The 15,966-nt window shown below is 45.0% G+C and overlaps 1 protein-coding gene across 1 annotated transcript in view; it reads right to left on the bottom strand.

Moving 5' to 3' along the window:
• Positions 1 to 1,684: 1,684 nt before the first annotated feature.
• Positions 1,685 to 15,966, bottom strand: part of gpc1b (glypican 1b) — a 49,526-nt gene continuing 35,244 nt past the window's right edge. Inside the window, exons 4-11 of the mRNA XM_076144991.1 lie at positions 12,655 to 12,882; positions 12,392 to 12,555; positions 7,450 to 7,615; positions 7,167 to 7,297; positions 5,813 to 5,941; positions 5,376 to 5,509; positions 5,095 to 5,270; positions 1,685 to 4,996 (exon numbers count right to left, since the gene is read on the bottom strand). Coding sequence (XP_076001106.1) covers positions 4,788 to 4,996; positions 5,095 to 5,270; positions 5,376 to 5,509; positions 5,813 to 5,941; positions 7,167 to 7,297; positions 7,450 to 7,615; positions 12,392 to 12,555; positions 12,655 to 12,882 — 1,337 coding nt within the window. The 3' untranslated portion in view covers positions 1,685 to 4,787. The remainder of the gene's footprint in view (positions 4,997 to 5,094; positions 5,271 to 5,375; positions 5,510 to 5,812; positions 5,942 to 7,166; positions 7,298 to 7,449; positions 7,616 to 12,391; positions 12,556 to 12,654; positions 12,883 to 15,966) is intronic.

The following is a 15,966-nucleotide window of genomic DNA, read 5'->3' as shown; positions in this document are numbered from 1 at the left end:
TTTTTCCCCACAACAATCAATAAGTACAACTCAGGTCATTTATTGTTTTTACTGTAACACATCAGGGGAAATAAAACCAATTTCCTCTGTTAAACTGGGGGATTATAAGTATTCAAACTAAGCCGTCAACTCAATTGGTTGCCGTCCAACAGAAAAACAATGTACGAATTACATTTCCGGGGAACAATGTCCTCTTGTAGCTTCAATGAGCGTTTGAGTGCAGAGTCAGTATAGCATGGGAAAGACACGGCAGAGGGCTGAAGGTGAAGGCAGCTCAGGTTGTATTGAGCAGAGATTTATCGACAAGCGGTTTGCTTTCTATTGAGACGATTTTTGAAATAGGGAGAACGTGAGAGATTGTGAATCGGTCACTCGTAAAAGTGTTTTGAACTAAAGTGAGAGTCAAAGGCTGAGAATAACTTGTATCTGTGTGCGTCTGCGTGCGTGTGTGGGAGGCGGGGGGGGGGAGGTCGACCGAATTCAATAGCTAACAATGCGTGTTTCTGCCCTCAGGTGTTAAGAATCTACCCATATAACAGAAATGCATGATGTGCAGTAAATGATGCTGTAATCAATTCAGCAAAAATGAAATATAGAATTAACTCTGGACAGTTAATGGACTGTTTGACCTGATAACAGTTGTGACATTACACAGACTCTGGCGTGTCCAAGGTCAGCCTGGAGGGACAGACTGCATGCTCTGGCAATGTCTGGACACAGAGCAGCACTTGACCAAAGCATATTCAAAATTAATGATCCAGATTCAGTATTGCTGCCATGATCTGACTGCAAGCTGCCTGTTTTCACTCATATGACTTGTGTACTGATAGGATCTAAAATGCATGGGCCAGCTGTTTCCCACAGGACTTCACTCAAATACAGTTTGTTCAATCATGGGGGTATAATGATCATTCCAGTGTCGTCACAGACCTCACAGAGACAAGACAAAGCACTGAGTGTTTTCCCCCCAAACGTGAGTTTCTCCAGCGTGGCAGGACCAGATGGCAGCTGTCACCTCTGACATCATCACTGGAGCACATTGCCCCTCTTTTAGGTGGCAATATGCCCCGGCCTGCTCTGGGAATCATCTCAGGCAGATTATACGCCTGGCTTTATGGAGAGCAGACGCTTTCCTCCGACAGCACGAGTGTCACTGCACTGGGGGCCGAGAACCTCCATTTTTCTCTGTTCAACTGAATCATTCACCACCTGAGTTCACTGATTGGCTTCTACTCTCTGATTGAGGGTGCTGTTGATGGTTGAAATCAAGTAGCATGTTGTTTTTTGATGGAACCAAAAGTCTCCTCAGCCTCCCACAAGCATGTTGCAGGTTTAGATTCACATTCTTCTACGTTCTAGATACCCTTCCGGAAATTTAACACAAAAAGAAGACAAAGACCGCAGTGTATCATCCAATAGTATCTATATATTTTACAGGAGAATATAAGGGTAGCTGTCATCTGATGCTCAATACAAGTTGAATGAACAAGATGATAACGTCCAGCCAAGATATGAACCTGAGCTGATTTGTCGAGAGGAATTATAGAGCAGTTCTAGGAAAACTGTTGGTGTTTCAGACAGATTGAGTTCGTCTGATACTGTAACTTGGATGAATAGCACACACAAACACACACACACACACACATACACATGCACACATGCAAATAAATTGGACACAGGCATCTTGAAAATCTTACAATGTATATAATTGACACAATATTTCAGGAACAACAGCAAATGAGACATTTGTAGTTTTTCAACCTCATTCCAGCATTGATCTTAACCATAAGCACAAACTCCTCTCCATAGATTTATATCACAATAAAACCAAAGTAAAAAAAAAGAAAAGAAATAAAAAAAAAAGAAAAGAAAAGAAAATTTTAAGTAATTTTTTTCCTCATAAATTGGCACCTTTCAGAAATTCCTGCCACACTCAGCTCAGTGTAGATTAAAGTTGTCTCTAAATGCTGGGTTAGACATCAGTTTCGCATTCTTTGTCGCCACCTTAAGAAATCACAGGACAGGATCACATCAGCGTTCCAGAGTTTTCTTCCCTCCTGCCTCCTCTCATTCTCAGGGGCCCCCGTGTTGTTTACACTGTTTCACCATCGTCCAACAGGAGACATCTTGCTGGGCCCTATCAATCTGCATACACACCACCACAATCAATAGTCGTTTCTGGAAGGTGTTGACTCACCTATCGATCGACCATCTTGTGATGTCTCTGTGCAGACAACGCCATTTATTGGCCTCGTAAAAGTGCAGCTTTTTTTTATTTTTATAAAAGGGAGGGGGTGGGGAGAGGAGGACTTTGAGCAACAAATTAATGAGATCAAAAAGTTGAAGGAGGACGGTGGTGGGGGGGTTGGGGGCGGGGGGGTTGTGCAAATTTCAGCCGACATCGTTGTGAGGCAGTCATTGAAACTGAAGCTGTGAGTATAAAATCGCGAGGCGTCTTTGAATTGGAATGTCACCATCACAGTTGGAGTCACTTTACAGGCCGTAACATGGAAATTTCACATTCATATACTCAGATAAAGGGTCAGAAAAAGGAGACCCGCATTACTCTTTTCTATTTTGTTCTTAATTTAAAACGCTTTTTTCTTATAAACTTCTAATCATCGTATCTTTTTTTGTAAATCACAGAATTGACTCTGAAACCTAGACAATGTGTCAAAGGCAGTCACAGGCAGGATTCCCTCTGAACCGGGGACCAGCAGAACAGACACACACACACAGACACGCACACGCACACTAACACACACACGCACACGCACACACACACACACACACACACACACACACACACACACACACACACACACACACACGCAACATAGCACTCATTATTTAACACCATGAAAAGAAGAACCTGCCCGGCAACACATCAGAGATTGGTTATGCAAACATCTGTCCAACCAATTTCAACCTTTAGCTCTGATCTGTACTGATGCATATATATGGTTTTTAATAAATGGCCACACATTGGATCGAGGGTTTCATTTGTGAAAAATAAGCAATATTCATCTTGCACAGATGTCATTTGTATGATTTGTGAAACCTCAAAGTACACACATAAAATCCTTCTCTCTCACTTTCTCACACACACACACACGCGCACACGCGCACACACAAACACGCACACACACACACACACACACACGCACACACACACACACACACACACACACACACACACACACAGTGTCCCATCATCCTGCGTGCAACCTTTTTAAACCAGAGCGCCTGACATGTCTGCGCATTAAAAACTAAAACTGTTTCCTCTCGTGAAAAAGGGTTAATATGCGCTCGTCACCACGTTGCCTCGTTGTCATGTCGACATTTTAATTGACGAGTGGGGGGGTGGGAAGATGAAGAAAGTGGCACTGATATAGAGTAGGTGCTGGAAAATAGAGAGAATTACAGATATAGCAAACGTTTGATTCCTAAAGGGCCATCAGAGTTACTCTATGTGTGTGTGTCTGATATGGAAGGTGCAGTATAGATCAAGGAGGGGGTGCTGAAGCTCTGACTTACATGTATGATGTTGCTGGTTGATCATTGCATGGACCACACAAGTTATGCATATTATTACTTTGCTGTGCATGTAAGCAAAATGAACAACAACAACAGAAAAAAAGCTGTTTCTGCTTCTGTGCACAGGAGCTAGGTCAACATTTCCTGTCTCCTCACTGCTACACGACTTCCGACGTCACAGACCGTCAATCAATCCTTTGCCATTTGGACAATCTTAACCGGACGCCCTACCTCGCCCCCCCCTTCACCGTTCCCCATACAGCGCTCTATAAGTGGGAAGGTGGTGTCATCCGAGACGCCGGCCTGTAGCCTCGCATGTGGTCTGCTGCTCACGACAGACTCTCGATCTGATCCTACATTGCTGGGGGAGATTTACCTCAGCAGGGGTGCGGTGGGGGCGGGGGGAGGGGGGAGGGTGGGGGGGGGGGAATGCAGGGATGACTGGATAGATGGAGCGGTGGACGGGTCACATTACTCCCCGTGGTATAGACAGTCACGTATGTGTGAGCGTGATCGCGGCTTTTATTACAGCTTACGTGATAAAATGGCAGAAAGTGCTGATACGGAGTGCTCTCATCCTCTCTGCGAGGGAGCGTGAGTGTAATGTTGTTGCAGGCCTAATGCATTAAGAGTTCTGCGTTGTGTCCAGATTATCCACTTTAAAAGCCATTAATACTTTATTTCATTTGAATTTGTGGCTTGTGTACCCTTTTGTGTAAATGTTAGGGAGTGGTGATACCGCTCTCAGGGGGTTTCTCTCCTCGGGTTATTAATAAATAAATTATTCTACTAAGCACAAGTGCTGTTTTAACGGAGTGGAATAACAAATATCTGGATTATGATTATTACCACTGCAAAGCCCCGTTCTCCCTTTCCTCTCTCCATGGTGTCAACACCAACATACCGTTAGTAATATAGTCTTACAACGTCTTAGGTACAGAGATCATCACAGAGAACCCAAACACCGGCAATTAAACATTAGAAGATGTGAAAGACCAGCTCTAATGGTGTCATAATATAGCATGAAATAAAAGACAAGAGCAGAACCAAAACACCTATGATTACTCGTAATTCCTTTTTGTTCAATTCGCAAAACCCAAAGGAAGTTCGTCCAAGTAGTTTTGTCTCCTTATATTTGTTTAGTTTTGGCAAAGTAACTAACCCCCGACATCTCCTCCCTCCCTTTTCAGCTTGTCCCCTCCCCACCAATGTCCCAAACTCAGTCCCAGTCGGTCGATTCCACCGGGCAATTATCGCCGGAGAAGCAAAACGAGCACTGAGAGCAGGTAAACGCTGACAGCGGGGAGGCTCCGGTTTGCCGAGCCTTTCACCTTCTTGTTCTCTGGCGGGTAGGCATAGAGTTTGGGTCGGTCGGTGCTGGGAACCAAGGCGAGGCGCGGCCCCCGGGAGCACAACTCGTCGGTGCACAGGCCGCTCCCTGAACCGCTCGCGTCATCACCTACAGGACCGGAACACAAGCGGAGAGACATTCGAGAAATTCCTTTTATGCACAGATTTAACAGGATCATCACCTCGTCTTTCCATAAATCTACTCACTGGTGTCCTGGAAGTCCACGTCATTGCCATTGAGAGCGTTTTTAAGGCGGTGGGTCATGATTTTCAGCTGCATTATCTGCTGGCGTATTGTCATGTCTGGCTTTGTGATGTCAATTTCCACTTCAGGGTTGTTGATCTGGCTGGCAAGGCCGTCACCCATCACCTCTGGAAGGTATCTGTTTGCACATAAACACACACACACATATAAAAGGTGAAACACACAATCTCACACTTCTTGTTCTTTTTAAATCATTTTTTTCCCTTCTTCATCTGTTTGCTACCTGGCTCGGTTCATGCCATTCCAACACTTCTCCTCTGCTCCGGCGCCTGTGGCCACTCTGTCACTGCAGAGCACATTTGGAAGAGAAACCCAGTACGGCTTCATGTCCCTCAATCTCCCAGATACATCAGAGACCTGAGGCACAGTTGATATTGATTAGCAATTTCTTTTTCTATTTCATCTTGGCTGAAAATCACAAGATGATGAATTCAAAGAACCAATACATGCAAGAAAAGGCATTTGATCGTTCAAGCATTTCATTCTGGTGTAATCGCCCCGCAGACATCGGTGTAAAAGGTTAAACGAACAGCAAAAAGGGGATTTAATTGACCGTGATCGTTAATGGTGCCAGCGCTTTTAAACATGAATGTGAATGGAAGTGATTAGGCCACTGGAGAGCTATAACAAGGACGAGGATTCATTGACGTAAACACTAACCAGTGTCTCTAGTTTGCTACTGCTGGAGATGACCCTATCCTCCACCGTGAGCTTCTTCCTTTTCATGATATCTTCCAGTCCGGAGGTACTGGTTCCTCCCTCTCTGGGGTTCCCACATGCCTGGAACAACTGTGGAGGGAAAATATGTAAAGATATATGAAAGGAAACACTGCAAGAAGAAAAAAGCTCTGTGTTTTATCATCGCATTCATCTCAGTCGTAACTATTAAAATGAACTGGTAAGGTGTAAACATGCAATATACACGTTACTTTACTGGCCTGCTGTGTATGCTATAGAGGCGACTCTGAGCTGTATATAATCTTTATAGGCGCTGGTGTTGACAGGGCTGAAATCTGATAAATGCTCAGAGTGTCTCTCTGAATAGAACCCTACAGATCTATATGGACGCACTGCCAAAGCTAATCATTCAGGCCTAACTTCAGTGCTTCAATAAGTTCAGCAGTTGGGAAAAATACTGCCCCTCCCGCTGGGTGTTGCATTTTGCAAAGGAAGCAAAGGGGAATACAGTGAATCTGTCATCCAATCTCGCCTGTTTAGGAGCGCCGGGAGGGTTTTCACCTCAGTGCCGACCATAAAACAACCGGTTTTAAGCTACCAGTCATGTCTGTTGCCGCAACACCTCGGTATTATAAAAGTGTACAATACGTATAGCAAATATTACATTCATTAGCTCTCTTAAACGCTGGCAGAGGGTGACAGATGACTATATCTATTATCTATCAATCTATCGCCAGTTCTCTAATCTGCCTTCAGTTTGTGCAAGGAACTGACTACATGGGTCTTGAGATTGATTCCAGGCTGTTAAAAGCAAAACCAACTTGACCCAGATCTGTCTATTCTAGACCAGGTGGAGCATAACAGCCGCAGAACTCACTGTTAGGACAGGTGTTATATGATAATACAGAGAGGACGATATCTGTGAACTGGAGTGTGAAAGTTGAAGTATTTGCTCTAGTTTGTTCTGTTCTGTTGTTATGGCTGATTGTGGTCCAAATAGGAGTGTGAGTCCAAGCACTAAGATGGAACTGTGGACTGTGCTGCTCGATGCCCTATTATTTCCCTGATTGGCCTCTACTTCTCTTTACAAAGTGTTTTCCACAGGTGTGTTAAGTGGCTTGAGCGCTTAAGAAAATCAAAAATGCGTCCCCATAACTTGTGCAAAGATCAATATGCATAACTTAAACACTCGTGAAATGAAGATTGTGTACAAAATTGTGATCTATCTCACTATTCTTGTCGTTTTAATCGTTTTTTCCAATCTTATCAAAGTTAATGGACAGTAAGTTCTAAAATTGGTTGTATCAGGCGGCAGTTTGCAAATGTGTGATCTCACCTTGCTGTTGATAGTCTCTATATTCTCCACCATGGTTAAAATAGCCTCCGATATCCGATAAGGGAGGGAGAGGACCACAACGTCCACACCAGATTGGCCTTCAAAGCGGTTAGCCACCTGCATCATTGTATCTACAAAGAAAAGAGGAGGAGGAGGAGGAGGAGGAGGAGGTGTGAAACAGTAGAGTGAGCCCGTTCCATTTCAATTTGCAAGTAAGAGTAAGTGCGAGCATACGCCTGCATTGGCACAAATGAACGAGTGCTTGTGCCCCCCTCCCTCCTACCTGCCAGATGCCTCCACTCTGTGTTCAGGTCGGCCTGGTTAGCCAGACAGCCCTTCATCACGTTGCTGCAGTAGTTGGCACAGGGTCTGGCAGAGGGCATGCCGCGGCAGTGAGGGCAGTACGTCATCCTCATCATCGCACGCATGCACTCCTGGCTCAGCTGCACCTGGGTTGTGGTATAGAAACAACTAAGTGTACATGCGTCACCTGGATACAAAGGTGCTATTTTACACAGCAGGTATGATGTAATGGTGTAACAGATAAAAACATAAACAACTGACTATATATGACTGCTGAAACTGTGTTGCCATGTATGATACACAAAAGTATTTAATAAGAATGGAAAATGTGAATCTTGTTTGACCAGACAATTACAGTCTCAAAGCCGTAGGGGGTCACCTCCTGCGGTGACCTTCCTCGGCTCGTACCAGTCTTTCATACAACACAGTTTCCTTGGAAACCACTTTGAGGGAGTTCACTTTTGTTTCACTTGCACTGAAAAGGCCCTGACGCATTCTCAGTTCTTCTCTCCATCTGTCTATCCCGCAAGGCAGCTCCCCCAGGAAAGGGCCTTCGTGCATGAAAACCCGAAACTGGGTTAATACCAGTAAGCTCTGTTCACAAGAGAGTACAGCTATGCATACAAAACCTCAGGAAGTGTGTGAGTGTGCAATGGAACGAGCCCAGCTACGCATACAAAGCTCCTCTAAGCTCATCTGGGCCAGCCTGATGCTTTTCCTGGAAACTGTTCTCCTTGCGACAGCAAAGACACAGTTATAACGAGCTCGTAACAAATATACAGTCGTCACAGAAGAAATAGGACAACAATGGGGTTCGAGTGGGAAAACAAATCACGACTACTGTGAACGCTCTGGAGATCTGTCAATAGTTATTTGTGCATTAACGCCTAGCTCTCCATAATCACAAGGAAAGGAGTTCATACTTGGGGTAGACTTGCTCCTCAGGACCATGGACAGTAGCCAGGAACTGTCCCCTAAGGACAAGAATACACACCAGCACAGCAGCTCTCCTGGTGTCTTCATTAGTGCTGTGCAGACAACACTGTCCTGGAGTGTGTTCCAGTGTGTCCCGCCCACATTCCTTCATTAAACTTGAGTTTCTAGACGAATATGTTATAGCAGCGGCTTGGTTTGCTGCATGTGGCCGCTCAGCCTTCATTTGATTTATTCGGGTTTGTGCTGTTTTTTATTTCACCCAAGTTTTTTCCTCGTCTCATTCGTCTATTATTTATAATTGCAGCCCCTCAATCTCTCCACAGTGATCATTAAAGTTTTATCTGATCATCAATTTATTTAAACCTGAAGTAAATCATTTCAGCGCCCGCGCTCTTAAATCATAAGGGTGGATTGGGGGGGGGGTGAGTGAAAACAAATCTCTGATGTGCAAAACAGATGAAAAGAATTTGGCAATAATTGCCAGTTGGATGAGTAGAAGAAGTGAAACAGCAAAGCAATAACCACATTCCCAGGCTTAATCTCAACTCATGTGAGACATGAGTCAGATCGTTGCTCCTTCCCTCCTCCTCCTCCTCCTCCTCCTCTTCCTCGCCCATTCTCACCCTACCTCTCATTAGCCGTGGGTGAGTCTGATAAATGCTGTTTTGGTGGGAGCGTGGGGACGACTCCAAACAAGGGCCGGAAGGAAACAAGATATTGGCAGAGATTGATCCCAAACAATGCTAATATTCAAAACAGCGTGTCGCTCCCTCGTGGCACTAATTGGGAGATGGAAAACTTCCCTGTCATCCTTGGAGCTGTGGCACACTGAGCACGGTAAAGAAGGGACCTATCAGTAATAAGGCTGATAAGGATGAACACATACACACACACACACACTCACTCTTATCTCAATGTACTCAGACTGACCCGCGTTTAATCATCTCGACGTCAGCCAACAAAAGGAATACCGAGGGAAAAGATTAGAATTCCCTCGCCGCCGTTCACATTTATAGTTCTGTGGCGTCGGCGTGCTGCATTTTAAAAGCGCTGTATCCTGGCGTGTCCTTGCTTCACCCTTCAAAGGCTGCTCTCCATACCTGTCAGGAGATTCTATATTACTCGCAGCTACCGAGGCAAGGACTCCCTTCTTCTCTCTCTCTCTCTCTCTCCGCTGTAATTAGCAAGGATATATGAGTGACCTCTCCCCCCTCTTGTGTTATGGAGTGAGCTGTTCCAGACTCCTTGCCTCCAGAGGAAGCTACAGTATGTGGCACATGGCCTACTTCCTCCACTCCACCCGAGGGAACGACACAGTCCAGAAAAAAAAGAAAAACTAGAAAAAGTTGAGGAAACTGGCAACTGGTGCAGCCTGAGAGAAAACAAGGCGAATGCAGCGTCTTCATCTTCGTGTAACGATCTGTCCTTCTCTCCACTGGTGTGGATTTGTGTCACTTTCTCCGCTTCGCTCTCTCATCAGCTCGCAGAGCAGCTTCTGTTTTTAAGGATAATCGTGTAGGATTTGTGTCATTTCTCTCCTCCAAATTCATACTAATCGCAGATTTTCATTGTGGAATAAAGCTCAGCATCCAGACAAAACAAAATTAGTTTGTTTTTCATTCTCTTTCTGCTTTTGCCCTCAAACTGTGCGCTGTAATACCTCCCTGAGCAGTTTGTGGTTAACATCTTCAGTCAGCGGGCCCATTAAGTGGCAATACAGTAGCTTTAAATAGGAGTGGTTGTCTCATTAGGGCCCAATCAATCGAAGATAGAATTTCAGAGGGAAGGAAAAGGGAAGGAGAGCCAGAGATCCAAATTAGTCCAAGAGAGAGAGAAAGAGAGAGGAAGGACAACCGAGACAAAATCCACAGAAAAGATGGAACCCAATTTACCGGGCAGGGGACGAGGACGGCAGGAAGGGGAGCGAGAGTGAGAGAGAGAGAGAGAGAGAGAGAGAGAGAGAGAGAGAGAGAGATGGAGCGGAGAGGAGAGGAGGCTGGAAATTGCAAAGTCTTTTTTGATTAACTCCTTCTCTTTCTTCTTCACGCTCACTACCTCTCCGATCGCCCCCTCCACGCCCCCACTCCTCTTCCTCCTCCTCCATCGCCCTCATCATAGCACAGGAGCTCTTCCAGAATTATTATAGGGCTGGCTGATTGTGTGTTAGGGGAAGAAAGTGAAATATGCAGATCCGCAAAATGAATGTGACACCAAGCAGAGTTTAGGAGTCTCTAAATCAAAATCGTTGCCAGTCGGCTGGGACGTGAATGAAAGATCTGATAACGTTTGCTTCCCTCACTTCTGAAATTCCCATTTACGGATATTGACAGGTGTCTCATGAACAAAACACTCTCTCAAAACCTCTAAAACCTACGCAAGTGTGTAAATAGGGCAGTAGGAAGTGCATGACCTTATTCGGAGAGGCAGCAACCCCCAGTGCCCGACACCATTAGCAGCGACATTTTGTAATATTACAAAAGCTTTAGTAACTCTATATTTACCAATGTGTACACACTCATATAATCAACGTCACCCTGGCATCCGTCAGCCCCCGACGGAGCCAAAACGGCCTTCAGGAAAAATATCTTGATTGAAATGTAGGAGTTGATGAGGGGGGTACCTGTGTTTGTGTGTTTACACCACCATGCACTAACTCTGTGTGTGTGTCCAAGAGATATCGCTTATCAACCGGGCACCTTGCTAGCAGAGCTCAGCGGGGGGGCGGAGCTGTACGCAACCGCGGGGTTAAAAACCCACAAGGCACAAACGATGAATACCAATTCCAAGTTATTACGCTGCCGGCGCTAATGGCCACCCTCGCTCACCAGGTACAGCCGGGACCTTATGCAGGAAGTGTTAAGTTTATGGTCCCTTGTGTCTCCAGTAAAGCCAGACTTGTTAATGCTATTCCTGAATTCCATATCTCTTTTTTTCCCCCCCCTGCTGTCGCTGTCATGTGTGCGCCCCCTCGTTATCCGCCACGGCGTGCTCGGCTCTACGCGTTCGCCGGTTATTCCTGTTTTTATTCCCGTGTGGTTTTGCTGTGTAAGCTTATTTGAGACGTCCTCGGGGTCTTCTGTGTTGGTGCATCGTCTCACCTATTTTCTGGGCCGGCGCTAGGCAGAGGAACCGATGCGAGAATAACACTGTAAACTCTAACGCTAGCATTTGTACCTCCCTCAGCGTCAAACGGGAACACATACATCATGGCGTAGGCGGGGATTGATCCTTTATCTTTTTTTGGCGACACACACAAATAAGTCGTCTCGCTATCGGGGAGAAGGAGGATTTCACACCACAGCGGCCGCCGTTGTTTCTTTCCTGCACTTCTCTCTTTGGTGCTCACATTAATCCCGACCTTGTCATAATTTATCAAGGAAAGAATTGCAATATTCATCTCGCCCACAGCATCTGTTTTCTCAGAGGATGGGCGCATTTCTCATGGGTGCCCTGCTCCCCCCACCGCCACCCCTCTCCTTCCTTGCCCAGTGTCTGACAGGAGATATGTTTCACTGCCGCATCGATACTTTCCCCCCTTCCTTTAAGGGGTAACGGCTATTCCTTATCCGTGCTCTGATCTTAACCTTCCTCTTGTCTTATACACAGAGGGTGCCATTTCTCTGGGGCCATATTAACCCCTCGATGCAGCCCTGGGAGACATTTGTCAGTGTGGCTCTGACCTTAACTGTTGTTGCAGGGCCTGATTGTGTGAGCCGCGGGGCCATACTTTATGGAACCTCTCGTTTCCACCAACATTGATCTGCCGCTGCCTCGCACTAGGTAAAAGCAGCCACATGCATAGGTGTGCCATGGGTGTGTGTGTGGGTGTGTGTGTGTGTCTGTGGTCCCAGAAGGGATAGAGATCAGGCAGGACAGGAATACAGAATACCAATGAGAACAAAGGAGGAGAGAGTAATATCTAAGGGACGGCAGTAAATAAATTTGGGAGTAATGACGATGACAATATGACAAAGTAGAGGATTTACCTGCGACACCTTGCGCACCACCTCCCCGCTGACCACAAGTCCCTGTATGAAGGAACGAGCTGCCACAAACGTGCGAGTGACCTTCAGCTTCAGGTCACGCGGAGTCTCTCCAAAGGGACGCAGAGTGTCCATTTGCTTGGACACACACTCCAGGTAGTCCTCCCCTACAATGAAGAATGTAAATTTATTGTATTTTAACACATTACATGCATTAACTTATGTAACGTGTATTAACTACTGGATTGTTACGAGCTGCAGCGTACCTATGTTGTATTGCCTGTTTGCCTGGGAGAACAGCTTCTCCAGCAGCCGGGTCCAGAAGTCATTGAGCACTTCCTCCAGGTTGATGTTGGAACCTCGACAGTAGCGTCTCAAGTCCATGTACAGGTCAGAGAAGACCTGGGCGTTCAGGAAGTACAAGGGTCCCCAATCGGCAGCGAAAGTCTCCTGTAAGGTCACCTCTGAGCGGTTAAGCAACTCCAGGAAGTAACCTGAAATCATACAGAGAGAGGGAGAGAGAGAGAGAGAGAGAGAGTTAATGGGTTTTAAGAACAAACCAAGAAGTGACTTTGATACCTACTTCAAACTTGGCAGAGGCAGCAAGGACACAGTACTTGGTATTATGTTGTTCTGTGTCATTATAGCTGCTTTGAAAGTTTTTTGTCGCCCATAGAGCGTGTGCAACTATATGAATGTAAATGCGGGATGAGGAAATTGTAGCCTAAAGTGCACATATGTCTTCCATCTGCAGTCATTAACACAGTACGATATGTCAGCCTCTAGGAGCCATAGAGCTGTCTGTAATAGCATTCCCAGATGGCTATTAGAGCAGTTTATGCTTTAAGGACTATTCCCTCGTAAAGCAATGTGGTTTTTACCCAATTTCCCCATCTTAGTGTGGATGTTTGGTGCTGCACACCATCACAGCCTCGTACTGTCAATGAACCCAAATTGGGTGTCTTTGAGGGCTTCCCTCTGGGGGAAATGTCAGAGAATTGTCAGTGTTTCCGGGTGCAATATACTGTGTATGGCTGCAGGTTAAAGGTATAGACTCAAAAAGCAGAGGCAGGCAGACAGTTAAGTAAGTAGACAAGACAGATATAAAGGCAGACTGAAATGAGGCAGAATGATGAAGATTGACTCCGGGAGCAGAAAGGAGCTCCAAGCCTCAACCACAACAGGAACAAAAGCTCCAGAGGCCTCATTCATGAAGTCAAATGTGCCAAATAAACAATAAATAAATCAATGTGGTCACCTCCAATCCTGTTAGCTCCTTCAAATAACACTCAGTCGCAATGGATTCAAAATGTTCTTCAATGTTGTATTGTACCATTTTAGGAATGAAGAAGAAACGATTGAAAATGAAAGTCGGCAGCCCAGTGATGCTTTCAGGGAACACTTGTGCTGACTGCTGACTCTCCTTGATATGTGCCCGGCCTATGGCTTCTATAAATACAGTACACGACACAGCTGCTTCCAGGTCTTCTTCCTTCAAGGAAAGACCTGGACCTGGTTGCTGGGGTACACCAGGTAAATAGGAGGATCTGTTCTTGTGGACACACACGCTGCACCAAATATAGCACTTTGTTTTTAAATGGTTACTTCCTACATGGTTTCTGCCACCAACACAGACACGCAGATCTCAGTCTTCATGCAGGCCCCACACAAGATCTCTGCAGTCCTGAACATGGAGCGATAGAATGACAATAAATACATATCCTGAATATGAATAACTCATTTACACATTAAGTTTAAGTGTTTGTAAGTTTTCACTGTTTAGAAATGGAGAACGGGAATTTTAATGTCTGTCTGTTGAGGGAAATACGTTGGTGGGTGCCTGAAAACCAACCTGAAATACCTGCTAATAAACCTACTACTCGGTTTAATTGTCAAGTCTGAGGATTGGCTTATGTGTTTTAGTAACCGTGGTTTTGGATGTGATTAATTTGCGGTGAAATTAATGATGTATAACGCTACGACAACATGTTAAATGCTTAAACCTTGTGCAGTCAAGCGTACAACTACTCGGGTGCTTATCTGTGTGTCTGTCTGCGTGCAGGTATAAATATGTATGTGAGGCAGACAGATGAGGGAGGCAGTCTGCATCGCCGTTTACTTTGAGGGAGCCTTATCTCTGCCAGCCACCACCCCAGATCGACAGCGGAGGAGAAAGCGCGAGGTTGTGGCTGGCACAAGGGACACCCCGGCTGTAGATTGGCTTATTCCCCTAGCAACGCTGCTTTTAAATGCATCACAACACATGCCACACACACACACACGCACACACACGCACAGGTGCCCCGCGGCGTATTTAAAAACACTATACACAAACAGGAGCCCATCATCCGACACTTTCCATACGCATAGAAGAATTTAAAAGTTACAGGGTGGCAGAACTCCAACACCCACAAGAGCAAGGACTGAAGACTCTCAGTACTTAAGTTACATAACGTGTTAATATGCTAAGCTCATCCTGACCCATCTCTGTGGTTTTTATCTCAGCAATGGCCTTGAATGCTCTATGCTCTATCTCTATACTGATGTTCCCACTCAGTAATTAAGACCGTGATGCTGTTGCTTACCTGATTCTTTCTACATTCTCTCAGAACTAGGAAACATTCATGAAAGGAATGAGTGTCATAGTTAATTTCCTTTTCCAGACAACCATTTTGACAAACAAGTAGAATTAGAAGCACTTTAATAGGACTTAAATAACCCAGACGACTCTGATCTCACTAATGAGATGTTTCATTTAATTTGTTTTAATAAATTGTGCTTGTGTAAGGCCCTGTGGCTGCAATAAAAACACCTGAATAATCTCAATAATGAGAAAAATTATCTAGTTTTCATTTAGGGGACTATTTCGAAAAACAAACATAGCATTGATCCACTTCTACGCTCCTTTGCTGTGGCACTAATGTACTTCTTTTCAATTTACAAGACATTCTCCATTAGATTATTCTATGCAAATGAGGGAAATAACAAAAAGCACAGCATGTCTACTTTACAATACAAAGGGGTACAAATTACAAATGCCATTCTGTATATTGGTTTTTAATTGCATATATTCCCTATAAAAGACTCATCTTCACATTCACATGTACGTACATACACAGACACACACAGCAACACACTCCCCAAAGTGCGTCCAGTGACAGAGAGCTGCTGTGACAGGTGCAGCTTTGCATTTAATCCCAATTAAAATTCATCCCTGTTTTGCTGCCAGAAATACTGTAAAAACTAAAGCAAAGAGAAAAACTCTGGTTATATTTAGCTTTTTCCATTTCCTGGTGTATCATACTTTATTTATTTTCCTATACGAGGCGGGTACATATATTTAAAATTGTCACCGTTTCAATGTTTATTTGATGGGATTTGTGTATGAATATCTTAGCGTTGAATCTTTGTTTCGGCACCACAGGTCATCTAGTTCTCTGCCCTTCAGCCACAGTGAGTAATGATGGCCATTAGTATGACACACTGCCATGGTGTGTGTGTGTGTGTGTGTGTGTGTGTGTGTAGAGATGACCTTTCTCATTCTCTTGCTCCATCTGCTAGCGTCTCCATGATACAGG

Source organism: Genypterus blacodes, unplaced genomic scaffold (genome assembly GCF_046128005.1).
Source record: "Genypterus blacodes isolate CSIRO-AG114 ecotype Tasmania unplaced genomic scaffold, CSIRO-AGI_Gbla_v1 ptg000029l_1, whole genome shotgun sequence".
Classification (NCBI taxonomy): domain Eukaryota; kingdom Metazoa; phylum Chordata; class Actinopteri; order Ophidiiformes; family Ophidiidae; genus Genypterus; species Genypterus blacodes.
The sequence above is the reverse complement of the archived record's forward strand: the minus strand, read 5'-3'. Positions and strand labels throughout refer to the sequence as shown.